Source organism: Zootoca vivipara, chromosome 1 (genome assembly GCF_963506605.1).
Source record: "Zootoca vivipara chromosome 1, rZooViv1.1, whole genome shotgun sequence".
Taxonomy (NCBI): domain Eukaryota; kingdom Metazoa; phylum Chordata; class Lepidosauria; order Squamata; family Lacertidae; genus Zootoca; species Zootoca vivipara.
The window spans coordinates 17,127,614-17,145,571 of NC_083276.1; the positions used below are offsets into that span (position 1 = coordinate 17,127,614).

Sequence of the window (17,958 nt, forward strand, 5' to 3'; positions counted from 1 at the left end):
ACTATGACCCATTGCTAACGATTCAGCTTCTGTGGAAATCCAGAGCATTTCTGTTGGGTCTAATACTATGCAAAGTTACACTCTCACCTCTTCCCTAACTCATAGGAAAGGCTGAGAATATACCCTAATCCTACAGCAGCAAAGAGGGCAGAATGTGACATTCAGCTTCTTAAGAATCTCAGCTGTGATTAAAACAACAACAACAAAACAAAAACACTCCATCAAGTTTCTAGCCCTTATGGCTTGAAAAATATGCTTGCAAGTGAGTGGCACTACTTTCTAAAATCTCAAGTAAGAAAGATGGTCGAATCCCTGTGACTAACAAAACCAGATTAGTTATGCAAATTTAATCAATTTGCATAATCCATGTGAGTCGCAGAATTCAGCTAAATGCAGTTTGGGTTGCAGAATTTTAATATCTTTTAGCCAAGAGAGCTATAGGATGCTATCCAAAACACAGTTCACAAACATTGCTTTGAGTGCATAATGTACATACGCAATAGGAAAGCATGAGATTTGCAGTAGTTTGATATTTTCAGTTTTTTGTCTGTAACCTTTTCTGTACATCTGCTTCCGCCCAGAAATGGCTTTTTTTGGACTGTGGTTCTAGAGATGATGATCTCTGCACCTTCCATGACACAATCAACACCTTCAAGATCAAATTATGAAAAGCAATGTATGAATAACTCCCAGTAGAGTTATTCTTTTGTAGCTCTATCAGTTTCTAACCAGAAAATAATAATTAAAAAAAGCCGAATCCTCTTCTCAGGGTAGGCTTTGTGAGGAAATGGGCTTTTCGTCTGTGAGCAAACAGTATATTTAATTGATTTCCCCTTCTCTGATCCAATCTTACTACCCACTTAGGCCTTTTTTCCACCCACACTTTTTAAACAAAGCAGCTGATAAAATATTGAACCAATGCATTTTTATTTATTTATTTATTTATTTATTATTTTTTAAAAAAATAAAAATTGTATGATTTCAATTGGGTTATCTGCCTATCTTGTTTTTGAAATTTTGTGCTGTCTTTGCAGCACAGGCTGTGACTCCCAAATCTTCTGCAGCTCTATTTCCATATTCCTGCGTGCTTGTTCTTTGTTAATCACTTGGCAAGCGCTTATTTGAATATTAAAAATTTCTTTAATCATCAAAGGCAGGAGCACAGCTTCATGAATATTCATATTTTTTTCCTCCTCAGACTGGATTCTAGTTCATTACCCTGCAGTAAAGCCAAACAGTCATCAATCGCGCTCATTACTGCCGCTGGCGTTTTGATTGGCTGCCTGCTGCTGGTAGCTTTCTCTCTCCCCCTCCCCCTTGCTTTTCTCTATGAGCTGTCGTGTACCTGCCAACAACAACAACAACAACAAAAAACCTAACAATGCAAGAATAAATTTATCTGGTTGAAAAACAACTTTGCAAACTTGTCAAATGGTCCTCATCACTTCTTCCCCCCCCTCCCTGTTTCAATTTTATTTTATTTTAAATTGAAAGAGCAAATTTTTTTTAGAAAAAGGGAGAAACTTGAGCTTCAGAGATGAATATTTGTCAAGAGAGTTGACGTAAGTTTCATTTGCATAATGACTTTGTACTTCTGCATTAATAAAATTTGCATATGAAGCCATGTTAATTACTCCTGATCATGCTTTTTGCATTCATGCATAGTAATTTTCTCCGACTTGTGAGAATTAATGTCTTGGCTTGGGAGGGGGGAATAGACGAGGGGGGAGGCAGTAAGGGGACTGTCAAGTTTCTGTGTGCCAGTGTCCCTCACTAGCAGTCTCTCTTCTTCCTGCTATCAAGATTGCTTTTCTTGATCTATGACTCATTTATACCAAATCAGTAGGAATCCTGGCTATAAAGAAATGTATCAATTCAGAAGGAATCCTTGCTTGCCAGAAACACACACACACACACACACACACACACACACACACACACACACACTGCAAGCAAGTCTAAAGATGGGTGTTAGCTTGAAGTCACTCAGTTTGTGATCTTGAGTATTCAAAAACTTGCTACATGTGTGCCTGGTTTGAAAAGTATCAATGGCTTCTAAGGGGTGCATCTAATTGCACTTTATGTCTGCAATTTTGGGTGCCCTTCTGCGTGTTTGTGTATCTATGGTTGTTTTTTACCCCTGTGTGTTTTTACCTGGCTGCCTTGGTGTGGCTTATTCCGTTACAAGCACTTGAACCCCTGTGATAAGTTTCCCACGCCTTACATGTCTGAGCAGTGCACTAGTTTCTGTGTTTGTGCTTTTGTACATAAGACACAGAGATGTAGGAGTTGTTGTTTTTAAATTAAAACTACAGCTCCGTGTTAATAGAAAAGCAACCAGCCTTTTTTAAAGAGCAAAAATGGAAAGAGAAGTGAATCCACCTGTTTTTGAAAAGGCTTTTCGAGATTTCTTACACAATGTCTTTGAGAATTTAGCAGAAGGAGGAGGGTTGCTGCTTTGAGTTATATATATATATAGAGAGAGAGAGAGAGAGAGGGAGAGAGAGATGCTCAGAGGTAAATGCAAAAACATAGAAGTAATTATACAGAGCTCTTTCTGAAGGCATACATGAAATTCCATGGTTCAGCCAATGTCCAAGAGGGACACTGTTACCTTTAAAGACTTCAATTATATTTTGGGGGTCATCCATCCATTGGTAGAGCCACACAAATGCTTACAGGCAAAGAGACTTACGAAAGCCAGTAGAGTCCTTGTTAGACTGGGCTTGAATTCATTGGATAGCCTTGGGCAATGCTGCTTGTCTTGTAACATAAGGGCATTTGCACACGGGGGATTTGAAGCCGCTCTTGTTTCAATTGCTTTGCGCTGGGGATGCAAAAGCTTCGTCCAGAGGGATGTTCATTCGCATTACAAATGCCCCTCCTTTGTTTCTTCTTCTTCTTCTTCTTCTTCTTCTTCTTCTTCTTCTTCTTCTTCTTCTTCTTCTTCTTCTTCTTCTTCTTCTTCTTCTTCTTCTTCTTCTTCTTCCCATGGCCAGATAATAAGGTAACATAGAGAGGTTCAAAGGCAATTCGAGTCTCACATGTGACAACTCTTCTGAGTCAGTTTTACATGTTCACTGTAATTAACAAGCCCACGCCCATATACAGCATGGGTCTGCATTCCTAGTGGCAGGTGAGAGCCACAGCCATCTTATTTTGGACTGTGTACATGCTGTGTTTCAGTCCCAGGGGATCCAGAGTAATTGGCTCTGGGACACACACGAGGTGCACAAGATTTTAAAAATGGGCATGCACATATTGCAGGTACATGCAATTTTCAGGTACGTGCATTCTGCGTCCGTAATGAATGAAGCAGCCTGCAGTTCTGCAATCAATATGGGGATGGTCAAGCTTGAAAGCTGTGAACATGTTGTGCATATGACTTGCACATCTGAAACAAGGAGGCAAATGAATGCTGTTTGCGCAGGCAGAACACTCTGAGCATCAGGAGCAGACGAAAGACACTGTGACTATCTGAAGGGGGCGGCGGCAGAGCATTTAGAATGAATACTGAAACTGTGTCCTTGCACAGGTTTTTGTTTATTTTAAATATGTGGGTTCAGTTATGCATTAGCAGCATTCCCCAAAGTTCCTAGATACAAATGAAAATAAATGAGAACCATGCCTTAATGTGGCTACTCGAGTCTTTGTGTGTAGTGTTTTAGATTTCATTTGGATTTTGTGGTTTGACTTTCTTTGATTGCTCTCTCTTTTTGGGGGCGGGGGGGGGGGTGTTTGCTGGAGTAACTTACGGGACTGGGAAAGGAAGTACAGAAATAATTCTTAGATGTGTTTGGTATTCATCAACGTCCACAGTCTCAAACTCTTAGTTCCCATCTGCGGTGAATATATTTAATCCAGACCTGGAAACTTTGTTTGTTTCATATTGGGGGTGATTGCTGAAAGGTGGGAGAAAAATACAAGCAATAATTACTATTACTTCTGGGGTTTTTTATTATTAAAAAAAATTCATTTCCACCTTGTTAGGAGCTAGCTTCTTTATACAGGATGCAGGTAGACTGTGCTGCAGAGATTGGCGCTGTTTATGGGGAGATTTTCTCTTCTTTTCCCTAATGGCCATGCAGGAAAATCAAAGTATCAGATAGATCACATGTTCAAAAGCAGACTTAAATTCAAGCCACACTTACTGGCATTCTTCCATGAAACCAGGGGGCACTTACAAGAGTACCAGATAGCTTGTGATATGGGAGACTCTGGTTTCAAGCCTTTCAAGGGAAGGATTAAAATGAAAACATCCAGCTGAAACTAAGCATTGAAGCTGGTTCTTTCATTGAACTAGTTCTGAAAGTGACCTGTCCACATAAACCATAGTTTTATAACATTACGTTGTTCTACTACAGAGCACTCCGGTTTGTTGAATAGATGGATTGTATTCTATATCACAGTATACTCCTGTTAGGATGGCCAAAGGCAACAGAGAATAGGGTTCTTGTATCTTTACTAGTTGCAGGGAGTTTCAGCAGGTGCAGTTTGTCTCTAGAAAAGGTTCCATTGGCTGAAAAAGATTTTAGTTGGTTTCTTAAAAAGAAAATAAAACAGGAAGCATTCATACAAATGCTACTTCATGTGTTCCAAAGGCTGATCGGCGCTTGTATTGAATGGAAGTTCTATTGCTGTTCTGCTGCTCAAATCTGCTCTTTGTTTTTAGTTTGTAAACGTTGATTGCTCACCTTTGTTTTTACTAAATGCAAACTCTGTTGAGAGTTCTGCATTGCAGGGGGTTGAACTAGATGCCCCTTCCAGCTCCACAGTTCTATGATTTTATGTGGACTATGTGTGAGTATTCACACAATTTGGAGCTTTAGACTAGCACCTCCTTACACCTATCCTTTTAAGCTGGCGGAACCAAATCTTTGCTCTTCACTGCCAAAGTTTGAGTGCAGTTTGCATTGTACTGAGTGTAGGTGCAATCTGGATTGATTTCAGTAATTAATTGAAGCCGTTCTGGATTTTCTCAGTACAGTGTGGACTAGAATGCTTTTCATTGGAGGGAGGAAGTGTAGATTGTTGTTGTTTTTTTCCCCAAGAGAGGAAGGAGATAAGCAAGGGAATCAGAATTTAGTTAACTTGGTACAAATTCACTAGGAAATTTCAGGACAAATCTAAGCGAAGTGAGATATGCTCTCAGTGCATCTCAGTTGCCTGTAGTTGAGGTTGTGCTGTTCATTAGCACAAGATGCAGGATGCCGGAAGATGGAACAAAAGATTTTAATGCACAGTGTAAGAGAGATTAAAGTAACTTGTATATCCACAAACCAGCCCCCCACCCCACCCCTGCTCTCCACCGTCCCTTACATAACAAGACAAGGTTCTCTCCAAAATCCAGGGTAAATGAAGGAGCTGTGATGTGATTAACTCTGAAGTCTCTTAAAGCTACATCACAGAGGTTCAACCATAACGATTATAAAAGAAGAATTCTTTGCTGCTGCACAAAGCATTTAATATACGTACTCAAAAAAATCCCCTCTGTCTCTCTGATGGTTTTTTTTTTTTTACTATGCAAGTAAAAAAAACACATGACCTTAGCAATTGGTCCTTTACAATACCAGCCACATAATTGCAATTGGTTGTGTATCCAGTGCTAGCCTTCGTTCATAGAGGGCTCTGATCCAGCAGAAGGAGGAGATTTGGTTTTGGCAAATATCCCCTTTCTTCTGAAGCTCACTGCACGACCTCCCATGCTGTACCCCAACCCTTTGGTGCAGAGCTGGGGGGGGGAACGGGCGGGACGGGACACAGAGGTTGTAGTGGGAAGGGGCAGTTGGTAAAATGGCTTGCTTGATTTTTGGTTCACAAAAGGCTCTGCTGGATCAAAGAACTTTCTGTGAATGGAAGGACAGCACTGGGTGCAAACCAATATGCTCAGGTGTTGTTTTATCCAACAGATGAGGTGTTCTAGCCGCCTCTGACGTACAAACATACACATATCACTTATAACCAAAGGCAAAAAGTTACAATTTTGTTGTCAGATATTATTGGAGGGTGATTTTTTTTGTTGTTTTTTTAAAAGCATCACTATCACCTGCAATTGTTGAAATTTAACTTTGTTGTCATGGGAGTTTCCTTTCAATATTGTCCTGAGGGGATGAGCCTTTGGTGCTTACTAGACATAAGAGATCAGCGATGATGTTGGGTCCCATTGCATATTGTTTCTTCTCAGATTCTGTACTTACCTGCTATTGTTTGGAGTAAAGGTAAAGGGACCCCTGACCATTAGGTCCAGTCGTGACCGACTCTGGGGTTGCGCGCTCATCTTGCATTATTGGCCGAGGGAGCCGGCGTATAGCTTCCAGGTCATGTGGCCAGCATGACAAAGCCGCTTCTGGCAAACCAGAGCAGCACATGGAAACGCCGTTTACCTTCCCGCTGTAGCGGTTCCTATTTATCTACTTGCATTTTGACATGCTTTCGAACTGCTAGGTTGGCAGGAGCTGGGACCAAGCAACAGGAGCTCACCCCGTCACAGGGATTCGAACCGCCGACCTTCTGATCAGCAAGCCCTAGGCTCAGTGGTTTAACCACAGCGCCACACTGGGTCCCATTGTTTGGAGTAACCTTCCCTTTTTTTCACACTAACCTGAATCACACGGGTCTAGCAGAGGTAGACTGTAACACTGACAGTCTCAGGGTCATGTTGGCATTGGCTCAAGAGCCTGGAGGCTGTGACTCAATGCAAGAGATATCTGCCACCCTCATATTTAATAGAGGTGTGGTTTATGGAGACAGACTGCACATCCTTGATCAAAATAGGCTGTGCTGCATGTTGAGGCCTGTGTGTACATTCTGGTTCCTTCCACGTCAGGTTGGTTCAGCTGCTAGAAAGAAGTGGGGAAATCAGAAATGTGAGTGTGTTGCGCTTCTCCTTTCTCAGTTCCCGCTGTATAACATGCTTGGCTAGTTATAAGAGCTTAGACACATGAGCCCTAGGGGTTATCTAGTGTGGCATCATGGTTAGGACATTGAGCTTATCAGTTGGAAGTCATTTCACATCTCAGGTATTAACTGAGCAGAGTAATATTAGCAGAAGGCATTACCTCTTGGCTTCAGGCCTTCCCAGTATGACCATAATAATACTGGTCTCCTCCAGAGGTAAATATGCCTGGCATAATATAGGCAAAACTCTTTTAGCACTTAGTATGAAGTATTAGTATTAAATTATTGCCTATGGCTCTCTAGAAGCAAAGCTGGCCCCGATGCATGACTTCAACAAGACCTTACGGGTCCCCCATCCAGCTTCCCTTGGCTCTCTCTAACTCTGGGAAGCATTACAAGCAATTATTGTGGTGAACATGGACATGTGGAGAACTGACAACACACACTTTTTTTCCAGGCTCAGACACATTTCCAGGTTTTGTGGCAACTGAGTTGAACTAACAGTGCCAATGATAACGGTACGTTTTTAGAAAAAAAATTGTTTTAACATTAGGACCTGAATTTGGGGGAATTTTGTTTGTTTGTGAAGAATCCGTTGTCCGTCTGCCTTTCTCAGTGCATTAAAAGATCCTGCCATTATTGCTGCCCCCCCCAATTACAAGCAGAGTTGTTTCTGTATATTTAGACATTCCATGTTTGCCATCTGCTTTCATTGGTTTGGCAGGAAGAAAGTCACATCCAGATTGTAATGTAGATACAGTTCCTGTCAGTGGCTTCTTTTACCTGTTCGTATAGCAATTCGAAGTGAGATCAAAAGGTTGCAAAATAAAAGAAAAAGAACCCCCAGAGTCCAGAGAGTCTATTAAAATAATAATAATGATGATGAAAAGCTGCCCAGAAAAGCACACAAATCTTATCCTTGATGCTTCGGAGCTCAAGTATTTACGCCAGGGATTTAGACCCTTCACTTGTGGTTTTGGCAACAGCTTCACACAAATGTTTTGCCCTGGTAGTCTCTTTGCCATTTAAGATAAATGACAAAATCAAATTCAGTCCGTGCAGACTGGAGTGCTGGATGCTTTGCCAAGAATGAAGTACCCCTGTTGGACTCACATGTATAGCTATCAGATCAACATGCTAGCTGTAGCTTTCGAACTAGGATGTCTGAGATGCTGAAGAAACCCTAGCGGTGGAAAAGACTGTTTTGTAATGTTGTTCAGTTGTGGAGCGTTTTAATCCCTAATGTCTGCGCAATGTCTTTGTACAGAGTGGTCATTGTTCAAAACTAGTATTTACCGAACAATGATTCGTTCTCAGTATGATGTGTCCAAACAGAAGGAGACCATTGTGGCAAACTCTTGGTGAATCCTTATCCTAACAGGAAGCTGGAAGGAAAAAAAAACACTGGGCAGGATTCCACAAATGAGAACTTCCGGTTGCACAATGGTGATTTCCACTTCTCCTCCCTTTGCACACTCCCCAAAATTTGCTTGGGGTGGTTGGGAGAACCCCTGGAATAACATGGATGTGGGTGGGTGGGTGGGTCATTCTGTCCGTCAAGCTGAAATGCTTGGCCTCATCAAATGATTGCCTTAGTGTGATGTTGAATTCCTCCTGTTTTGTTGGAGATGGATATGGGTCTTGTTCTAAATGACTTAGATTCCACAGTCTCTCCTTCCACATCCCTTTGTGACTCAACAATGCCCTTGGTTGGTGTGGCAAATAGGAATAGTGTGTATGCTCAGAGAGGCATTTTTACTGTAGGCGCCCTACTCCTAGCTTTGTTCTGCTCCTAAAAAAAATTCCAAAATGTATGCCTAGATGTCTTCTGGATATCCTGGCCTAGGCTTGTCTTTCATTTCAGTCAGTCAATCAATCAATCACTTTATTTCAGCTTTAAGCTCGTAGACTTCATTTCAGTATTTGGTAGTTGCATGCAGTTGTTCCAGCTGCATTCTTAAATGCCATTTATCTGTATACACGTATCATTGTTAGATTTTAAAGTTGTTGTCCGCCCTGAGCTCTGTTACTGTAGAAATCTGACTAAAATAAGCATGCCAGCCTGTTGTAAGACTTGTAAGCGTACCACAGGAGCTGCGTTTGTTTATTAACTACCTCGATTCAAAGGCACTTCAAGTAAACGTCGGCATTAAATAAAGATATAACTGGAGCCACAGTTATTGAGAATCTGGATGCAGCAGCCCGACTGAGTTCTGATGAGTACTGACTGAAGGTTAACTTCACAAGATAACGCACCTTGTGTACACATTTCTATGCTTTTATTTAATTGCTTAAGTCGTAGCGCTACTGCCAAGAGAGCAGGAATAAAAGCTCTTCCAACAGAGCAGGAGCAGCAACTAAGTACAGCTTTAAATAACATGATTTTTTTTATTTTAAAAAAGGTATATGTGTATGTGTTTTAAATGAATATATTTGCAGGTCTCCATATCAATTTACAGCTATTAGGGGGAAAAGGAGGGTTTCCACTTTTCTTTATAGACTCAGTGTGGCAAATGGAATGCATAAACAGAACATGCAAAATGCATTTCTGGCTGTAGCTCAAGTGGCAAGGAAGCCACAATGACCAATGAATGCTTTATTCTGGGAGCTTGAGTCTTGGCATCCCCGTGAAGCTTGCTTGAGCTGCGAGGCACTGCGCTCTGTCTGCGCTGGTGTGCCGAGGCTGGTTCGGTGGTCGCTTGGCAAACAGCCCTCTCCCGTTCTCTGTTTGGCTAGTTGCATTAGGATGGCCATAAAGCAATAATCCCCCCTTTCGATACGGTTCCCAAGCACATTCCCGGTGGCTCTGGCAGCCTCCCCCCCCCCGGCTCTCTTCCACCACTGAAACAGGCACCTCCAGTGCCAGTCCTGTCCCCTCCTTGCCTGTGTTTGCCTGAAGAATAGCTATGTTACCTCGCAGCAGCAGAAAAGGTGCTTGGCTCATTGTAGCATGATCTTTTACATGAGAAAGCTTATTTTATTAGATGCGGGGCACTTGTTAAACCTGGCAAATTACGGCCAGCCCATAATTTATTGAACTGGCAAAATTGAGTAGGCCATCAAGAAGCTTATAGCAACCCCAAGATAATCATTATCGTGTTTCTCCGAAAATAAGCCATACCCCGAAAATAAGCCATAGTGATAGGCTTAATTAAAAAAATAAGACATCCCCTGAAAATAAGCCACCATGTTTTGTTTTGTTTTTGAGAAAAAATAAATATAATACGGTGTCTTATTTTTGGAGAAACACAGTAGTTATCAAACACAGTGTTGGAAAACCAGTGTCTAATAGTCATAATTTTCTGTGTGCCTCACCAGTAAAACAATCTATCTGGAGACTAGAATTGAGGGGCTGGTTGGTACAGAGAGAGAAAGCAGAGATCCTGGTAATGTACCCTCCCCCCGATGCCCAACAGCCCCCCTTCCTTAACTGGTGGAAGCAGTTTTGGCAGTTGTGTTGGAGTGCCCCCAGAGAATTTCTGTATCCATGTTAAGGCCACCTTGTCTGGTCTAGCGAAGGACTTCATGACCACCATAGCAACCGTGAGGCTGTTTCATTACCCAACATATGGACCCAATACATCTAGTGCGACATACCCTTGACTTAGTCAAGGTACAGAATGGATTTGTGGTGGTTGTCCCATATAGAGTGTGTGGATCTTTTTTGCCACATTATTCCATGGTCATGGATGGACCGCAGCCTGGTGAGGTTTGGATTGAGAGTAGCTAGCCCTTCCTGCAGGGATGGAGGACCAATTAGAACTGTCTGCCCTGGAGACTTCTGGAACCCTAAGGATTCCTAACATCTCTGGAGGTTTTTCTGGTTGACATGACATACTCTCCTCTTGGCTCCCTGGTCTTGCTATGGAATGGCGAGATGGAGAGGGCCTTCAGTGCGGTTGCTTCTAATTGTCTTCTCCGTCACTGTACCAAATGATCAACTGCCTGCTTTCCTGATTGGCTTCAGCCAATGAAACAGGCAGGATGATGGCTGGAAAGCAGGTGGCTCAAGTCTTGTAGCAAGACCAACTTGCGGGCCAGCTTCGGTTGTTGTGGCCTGAGGATGTGGACAAGACACTTCAAGGGGTTTGCCCAGCTTCATGCCTTCTTGATCTTTTTCTGTCTAATAAAATTGAGCTGTAGGGAACGCGGCAAGAATAGATAATATAACACTGGTTCTACATGAACTGCACTGGCTGCCTATCTGTTACTGGGCCCAATTCATCCCTTTTTCTGATGTCAGCTTCTAATTTTGCATTAAGAACACAGTCCCATAACTAATTGGGCCAGTCCTTTAATGGGGGTAGCTTAAGTGACTTCCTTTTTTTTGGCAGAGCAGTTTAGAGTATTTTAAATTTTTCATGCAAACTGTTCCTGGATTTTCATAGAAACAGCAGTATATAAGATGGATGGATGAATAAGTAAGATGACATTCTTGTACAGCTATTTAGTGTTTAGTATAGGTCTGACAAACAAAGCAAGTTAACGAACGTATGTTTCTACAAAACAACCCACTTGGTGTTTGTTCTTGTGTTGTTTTTTAAATAAAAAAATACATATTCGATTGCTCTTTGGCATTTCTAGAAATGAAACACACATTTCTGAAGGCTGAGCTGACACAAGCTGAATATAGCTGAACTCTAGACATAAATGTTCTTTCTGCTTATTCTAGATAGAGCTCCTCAACAAATATGGGCAACCTGTAAATGTTATGAACAGGTGGGAAGCAGAGGTAGACTGAGATGACAATATGTGTATATATAGCATAAGCATGGCTTGAGAGTTATAGAGGAAGGGAAGAAGATATCGTAAGAACTAAGGACAACGGGTGAGATCTGACTGTGGTCTCCTGCCAGCAGAAAGTACTTCTGGCGCATCAGCATGTCTCCTTACTTGCTTCTCTCCTGCAGCCCCCATGCACCCCCAAAATATGCTGTAGTGGGTTGGGGGGGGGAACCCTTTGTTGCAGATATACTTGAGGATGTGGAGGGCAAAGACGAAAGAGGAGTCCTGTTACAGCAGTGGAAGTTCACCTGTGCCATGTTGGATATCACCCTGTTCATTTATTTAGGTTTATATTCTCCTCCGTCGTGAAAGCTTAGGGCAAGTAAGAAGAGCACCCTCCCAACCAACAAAAAGCCAAATAAAATGGCATTGTCTTGATGAGAGGCGCTAAGTATGATGATTTTCCGAAGCCTCTCCTCTTGCCTCCCTTAGAGCAGCCACAGGCGCCAGTTTTCCTTGAGCTTTCCCCCAGCCCTTATGTACGTCTCTGCGCCTTAAGGAAACGTGCGCTGAGAAAGAAAGCGCAGCAGCTGCGCATCGCTCCTGCTGTACACACACACTTTCCCTTCAGACGTAGGTACCACTGACAGATTTCTCTATTGTTTTCTCCTCAGGGCCGTCTTGGCCTGCAAAGCTGCCGGCGGCCTCCATAACGGCCTCCTCCCACCCTCACACATCGGTGATCGCAACACCACCTCTCCACCGTGCCCTGACCTCATTCCCGCCCTGCCTGAGCCTGCCCTGCTGCGGGGAGCGCGCAGTCTCAGTTGGCGGGTCTCAGACTGAGACTGGCACATTTGGATGTCATTGTCAGTTGTCAGGTAATAGAAAACGCTTTTATTGTCGCTATGTGAAGGTTAGCTGCCAACGCGATGTCCTCTTTAGTTATGGGAGCACCAGTTCCGTTTGGATGTATAAGGACACGGGTAGCAGCACACTGTATGAAAACAACTCCTGGCCGTTTCTAAGGCAGGAGTTAAAATTCACTTGTGATTTTTATTTTCGGGGGGGCCGGGGTCTAGCTGACCTCAGAAGTTGCCACTGGTCTGTTGTTGCTGGTTTGTTTATGTCAGGTCTTGAGAATCCTCATACAAATGTGACACCAAGATTTTATCTCTCTGGGCTGTTTACTTTTAAGCTTAATTGGATAACATTTAGCATCTGAGGTCTTTCTTCCTAATGATTTGTGTTAAAGGCTTTCCTCAGATCTCAGAGGCACATGGCATACTTATGGTCCACACACTTTTTCTTCACTGCTTTTTTTTTTTTTTAGCCTCTCATTAATTTCTTCCTTGCTTCATCAAGTGCAAAGCAAAAACAACCTGGACATAGCAGACTGTACTATGTACTAAAAGGCTACTAAAAGATGCTACTCAAAAGTTCGGCTTAAACCCTATAGGTATTATGGGAGATAGTAGCTGTATGTGACCTGATGAAAGCCTCTCTCTCAGAATACTAGAGCCTAGAGGTCATCCAAGGAATCTGGATCCTGGGAGATTCAGGTCTGTTGAAAGAAAATAGTTTTAACTCTGCGCAGAGTGGGGGGGAGAGAAGCTGTGATGTTCGTTGTCACAAAATACGGTGATGGCTACCAAGTTGAAGGGCTTTAAAAAGAGATTAAAGAGATCCACAGAAGATAAGACTACCAGGAACTACTAATCATGATAGGTACCTCCAGATTAGAGGCAATGTATCTCTGAATACCAGTTGCTAGGGCATAACAGCAGGAAATTGCTGCCGCCTTGAATATCCAAGGTGCGTTTGGTTGGCATTTCCTCAGTTCCCAAGGAAAAGTTGTCACTGCGGTAGATTCCTCCATTCTTCAACAATTTCACAAAATGGGTCAGATCTTAGAGTAACCCCTGAGTAGATTGTGAATTCCATTGCATCATAACCATCTTTTTTCTGTAGCTCGTAACAGTGGCTGTTTATACCAGTGCTGGAGAGCTTGCTCCAGCAGAGTCTTTCCAGATGATCAGGGGTCTTTTTTTAAATTTTATTTTAATGAATTAATTTTTCTTTACGATTGTTCACAGTATAAACAATAACAAAACAATACCCCATCTCACCCACAACTTTCCCCATGTGCTAATGAGAAACGTATAACCAAAAGAGGGAAAGGAATAAGAAGCAATGAAGTCGGTATGAAGAGGCAGGGAAAAAAAGAAAAGAGATAGAGAAGGACAGATGAAAAGAGAAAGGATTAAGAGGTGGGGCAGTGAAGAACAAATGGGATGGAAGTACATGAGAAAATTCTGGCTTTTCCCCCAAAGTAATTTTCAGGAGTCTCTGATTATGAGACATTGTCATAGAATCATAGAATCATAGAGTTGGAAGAGACCACGAGGGCCATCCAGTCCAACCCCCTGCCAAGCAGGAAACACTACTGCAGTAAATTCTCATTTGTTGCATTCAGTCCAGACACATTCACTAAGGTGCCTATTGTTTCTGTACATTATATATCTTTATATAGGACATGGCACTTTGCAATGTATAAAAGGAGAAGTCCCTGCACTGTGGAATTTACAAGCTAAAACTTCTGTTGGATTGTATTTTCCCATTTTGTACCTGGGAAAAGTCTAGTCTTCCTTCAGGTAGTATGTCAGTTATGATGGCTGTTGTCCTGGGGAAGGTGGCTGTCCGTCTAAGTTACATTAATGCCATTGTGATACATATCCATGAAAGATAAGTCATACGAGTTGGCGTGAATTCTGCTCCATATATGAGAAATTGTGTGGTGCATGTTTGGTTGGATCAAAAGCGACGATGAAGCTAGCTCTTTGGTTTGAACCCACCCCACGTTTGAAGGCTTATTTTCATCAGTTCTATGGGATACTGACAAACTGGATGTGACCTCATAGTGTGTGCATCATAACCTTAGTAAAATACACAATAACGTTCGCACAGATTTCCACCTTTTTAACATATGAATCCTTGCTGCTGCTGCTGTTTTACACTATGCATGGAACTTTAGAATAACAATCCAAAGACAACCCTTCATCCTGGAGCTTACATTCCAAATCAAACCAAAATCTAATAATAATAATAATAATAATAATAATTGCACTCTGGGCAACTTCCAGCAAAATATAAAAAATAATAAAATGTCAAACATTAAAAACTTCCCGATACAGAGCTGCCTTCAGATGTCTTCAAAAAGCCAGAGAGTTCTTTATTTCCTTGACATCTGATGGGAGGGCGCCACTGCCGAGAGGGCCCTCTGCCTGGTTCCCTGTAACTTCACTTCCTGCAGTGATGGAACTGCCAGAAGGCCCTCAGAACTGGACCTCAGTGTCCAGACTGAATGATGGGGATGGAGATGCTCCTTCGGGTATACTGGGCCGAGGGCCAGTAACTGAATAGGTGGAGGAGAGGGAGGCAGAGTTAATAATAAATGAATACGAACCAGTGCATTCAAGCTACAAGAAAGGATATTCCCACTAAACACCAGGGTGAACTTTCTGACAGTAAGAGCTGTTTGACAGTGGAATGGACTCCCTTGGGAGGCTGTGGACTCTCCTTCCTTGGAGTCTTTGAAGCAGAGGTTGGATGGCCATCTGTCATGGATGCTCTTAGTTGAGATTCCTGCATTGTAGGGGGTTGGACTAGCATGGTAAGAATAATACTTGAAGAGCTTTCGACTCCCTTCATTTGCTTCTTCCTCCCCTCTCCTCTAGTGCAGCCAGTTCGGAAGCTTTTGCTACTGGTTTGCGCCAAGCACAGTTTAGTGGCTTCAAGCCAGTTGCGTAATCCATACCTCAAGATAGCTTGTTTCAAACAGTGCCTAGTTAAGATTAAGTACAGTTTGTCACGTCTGGACATAACAAGCCGTGGTTAATGTAACCCTGAAGCAAAACTTAATGCATTGCTCCTTGTGGCCATGGTGAAGAGGGAATGCAGGCTCTGAGATTTGGCACCAGAATACTAAGACACAGTTTAGTGTGTCCAGACTGGGCCATAGAGATATGAAAAAGAGATAGCAGATAAAGTGAAGGGGTGTAGATGTTTAACACAATGAATTTATGTTACCCTACAGGGGAAAGGGAGGGGTTACGGTTCAGTGGTAGAGCCTGTACTTAGCATCCAGAAGATTTATTCTATTGCAATTTATTGTAAAATAAATAAACCTGCTGTCCCCGCTTCAACAGAGATGCTTTAAAGCAGCTCACAAAACAAAACAACAATGATCCAGTAATGAAAAACTAATAAATTAAAACAACAACAGCATTTAAGCACACCCACACCCTCCAAAGAGAGCCAGACTTTAAACACATGGTAATCTAAGCAACAGTAAAACCATAAAAGCTTGGGGATAAAAAAAAAGTCTTCAGATGGTTGCAGAACACAAACAAAGAAGAGAGTTGCCTATACGAGGCACTGCATTGCTTCCAAACGCATCTCAGAAGGCACTGACATGGACATGAGGAACCCATTAGTTGATCTGAAAAGATGGGAGGGTTCACATTAGAAGAAACAGCCCTTCAAGTAGCTTGGTTCCAAACCAGTATGGGCTTTTGAGGTAATAGCCAGCCACTGAGAAACAGACTAGGAACTAGCACAGCTGATTCAGTAAGGATCTGAGATCCAATCCTTGCAGGGCCCTAGCATCAGTGGTTGGCATAGTCAGGTACATAGCTGCCAAGTTTTCCCTTTTCTCGCGAGGAAGCCTATTTAGCATAAGGGAAAATCCCTTTTAAAAAGGGATAACTTGGCAGGTATCTGCTGAGGACCCAAACTTCAGCAGAAGGCCCACTATGACAAGGGCTCCTCTTCACCATGGCGACCTGCTTGATCACACATCTCTCGCCTTGGCCTAGACATTGGCGGTGGGAATAGTAAGGAGAAGGAGGAGCAACAGAAGCGACTGCCTGCTTGCTGATGGTCTCTCTTCATAGCAAAGAAGCAGGTGATAGCAATGATGAGAAAGATGAGCAACAAGGAGGTGACTCTATGAGGGAGGGAGGCCTGTGGATGGTGTGTTGCTGAAGGGCACACAAGAACCAGGATCCGCCTCCCACTGTTCCTTTGGGCATCACAGCCAGTTGGAATGCGCAGTACTATTTTATTTATTTAATGACTTGCAGACTGTTCTTCAGGCAAAACAACTACATCATCATCAACAACAACAAACTTCCCATAGTGTTGGCAAACTATCCACAAACAGTACCAGGATAGACAGAGCGGTTGTCTTCAGTCCATAGGAGAGAGCTTTCTATGTTCCCATGTGCATGGTCTGAATGATGGAAGAGGTGGATGACTTTTAAGTGACAGAAAGTTCTGGAAACAAAGGAATTGACTAGTGGAGGCAAGAGCTGTTTTCCATGGTTTGTCCCATGGACAACCCCTCAACTTAGTATATGACGACTTGCAATGACGAATTCAGCGTTTTTCCTACAGATACTTTATTCCAACAGCATTTATTTGGCATAACATAGACGCGAGGAGTCTCTCCCGTATAGGAGATGTAACAAGCAAGTGTGCTACCCTGTTTGCTCACTTCTTCTAAGACAAACATACAGCAATAATGGAGAGAGTAAAACTAAGAATAGATAAGGAAAGAGTAACTCAATAAAGCACACAGAAGCAGGGGACGTTTGCATTTTGCATTCCTTCACTTCCTACTCTGCCGGTCGTGCACTGTTAGTTTTTTGGACTGATCTTATTTGCTGAACAAGCTGTGCCAGTTTTAAGAGTGTGTGTGTGTGGGGGGGGATCGACCTGCTATCATGGCTTCCTGTACTTACTGCTGTAATCTGCAGCACTTAGAGAATACGTTAATATCAAAGCACACACTAAACATTTATGACAGTAGTTGGTCAAGTTTTGTTTGAAATAAAACATCTCACCCCCTCCCCCATTGGAGAGGAGGTTATTAGCCCCTTATTGTCTCATTCAGTGCAGAAAACAGAAGAAATCAGGTGACATTTGAAGCATGTTGCGGTGAAGAGGGTTATTTTACGGGTAGTCAAAATTAGAAGAAGCTTATTTGCATGGGATTTGTAAGGAAGGTGAGAGTGAGGACTCCAGTGATAAGAATCGTGCAGTTTTCCTTTAGCATTAGAGACCTCTCTACATTTGCCTTGTTTAGTTTATTATTAAGTTGCTTTCTTCTGTTGTTAGAAATTTGTTTCTTCCTCTGAGCAAGGGTGTTTTTTCAGCTCTTTTTGTAAAACTAAATATCACATCATCATTATTATTTTAATTAGGAATGTCTTTAGTTCAGATTTGAAGCAAAACTAGAATGAATAAAATATGTTGTTGTTGTTGTTGTTGTTG

The 17,958-nt window shown here is 42.3% G+C and overlaps 1 protein-coding gene across 5 annotated transcripts in view; it reads left to right on the top strand.

Annotated features, from left to right (window-relative positions):
• Positions 1 to 17,958, top strand: part of BCL11B (BCL11 transcription factor B) — a 156,506-nt gene that overhangs the window by 61,769 nt on the left and 76,779 nt on the right. For 3 of the 5 annotated variants that reach the window (XM_035106388.2, XM_035106378.2, XM_035106409.2), the window contains exon 3: positions 12,297 to 12,503. The exons of the other annotated variants lie outside the window; for them this stretch is intronic. In XM_035106388.2, the coding sequence (XP_034962279.1) occupies positions 12,297 to 12,503 (207 nt within the window). The remainder of the gene's footprint in view (positions 1 to 12,296; positions 12,504 to 17,958) is intronic. 5 annotated transcript variants of the gene reach the window in all.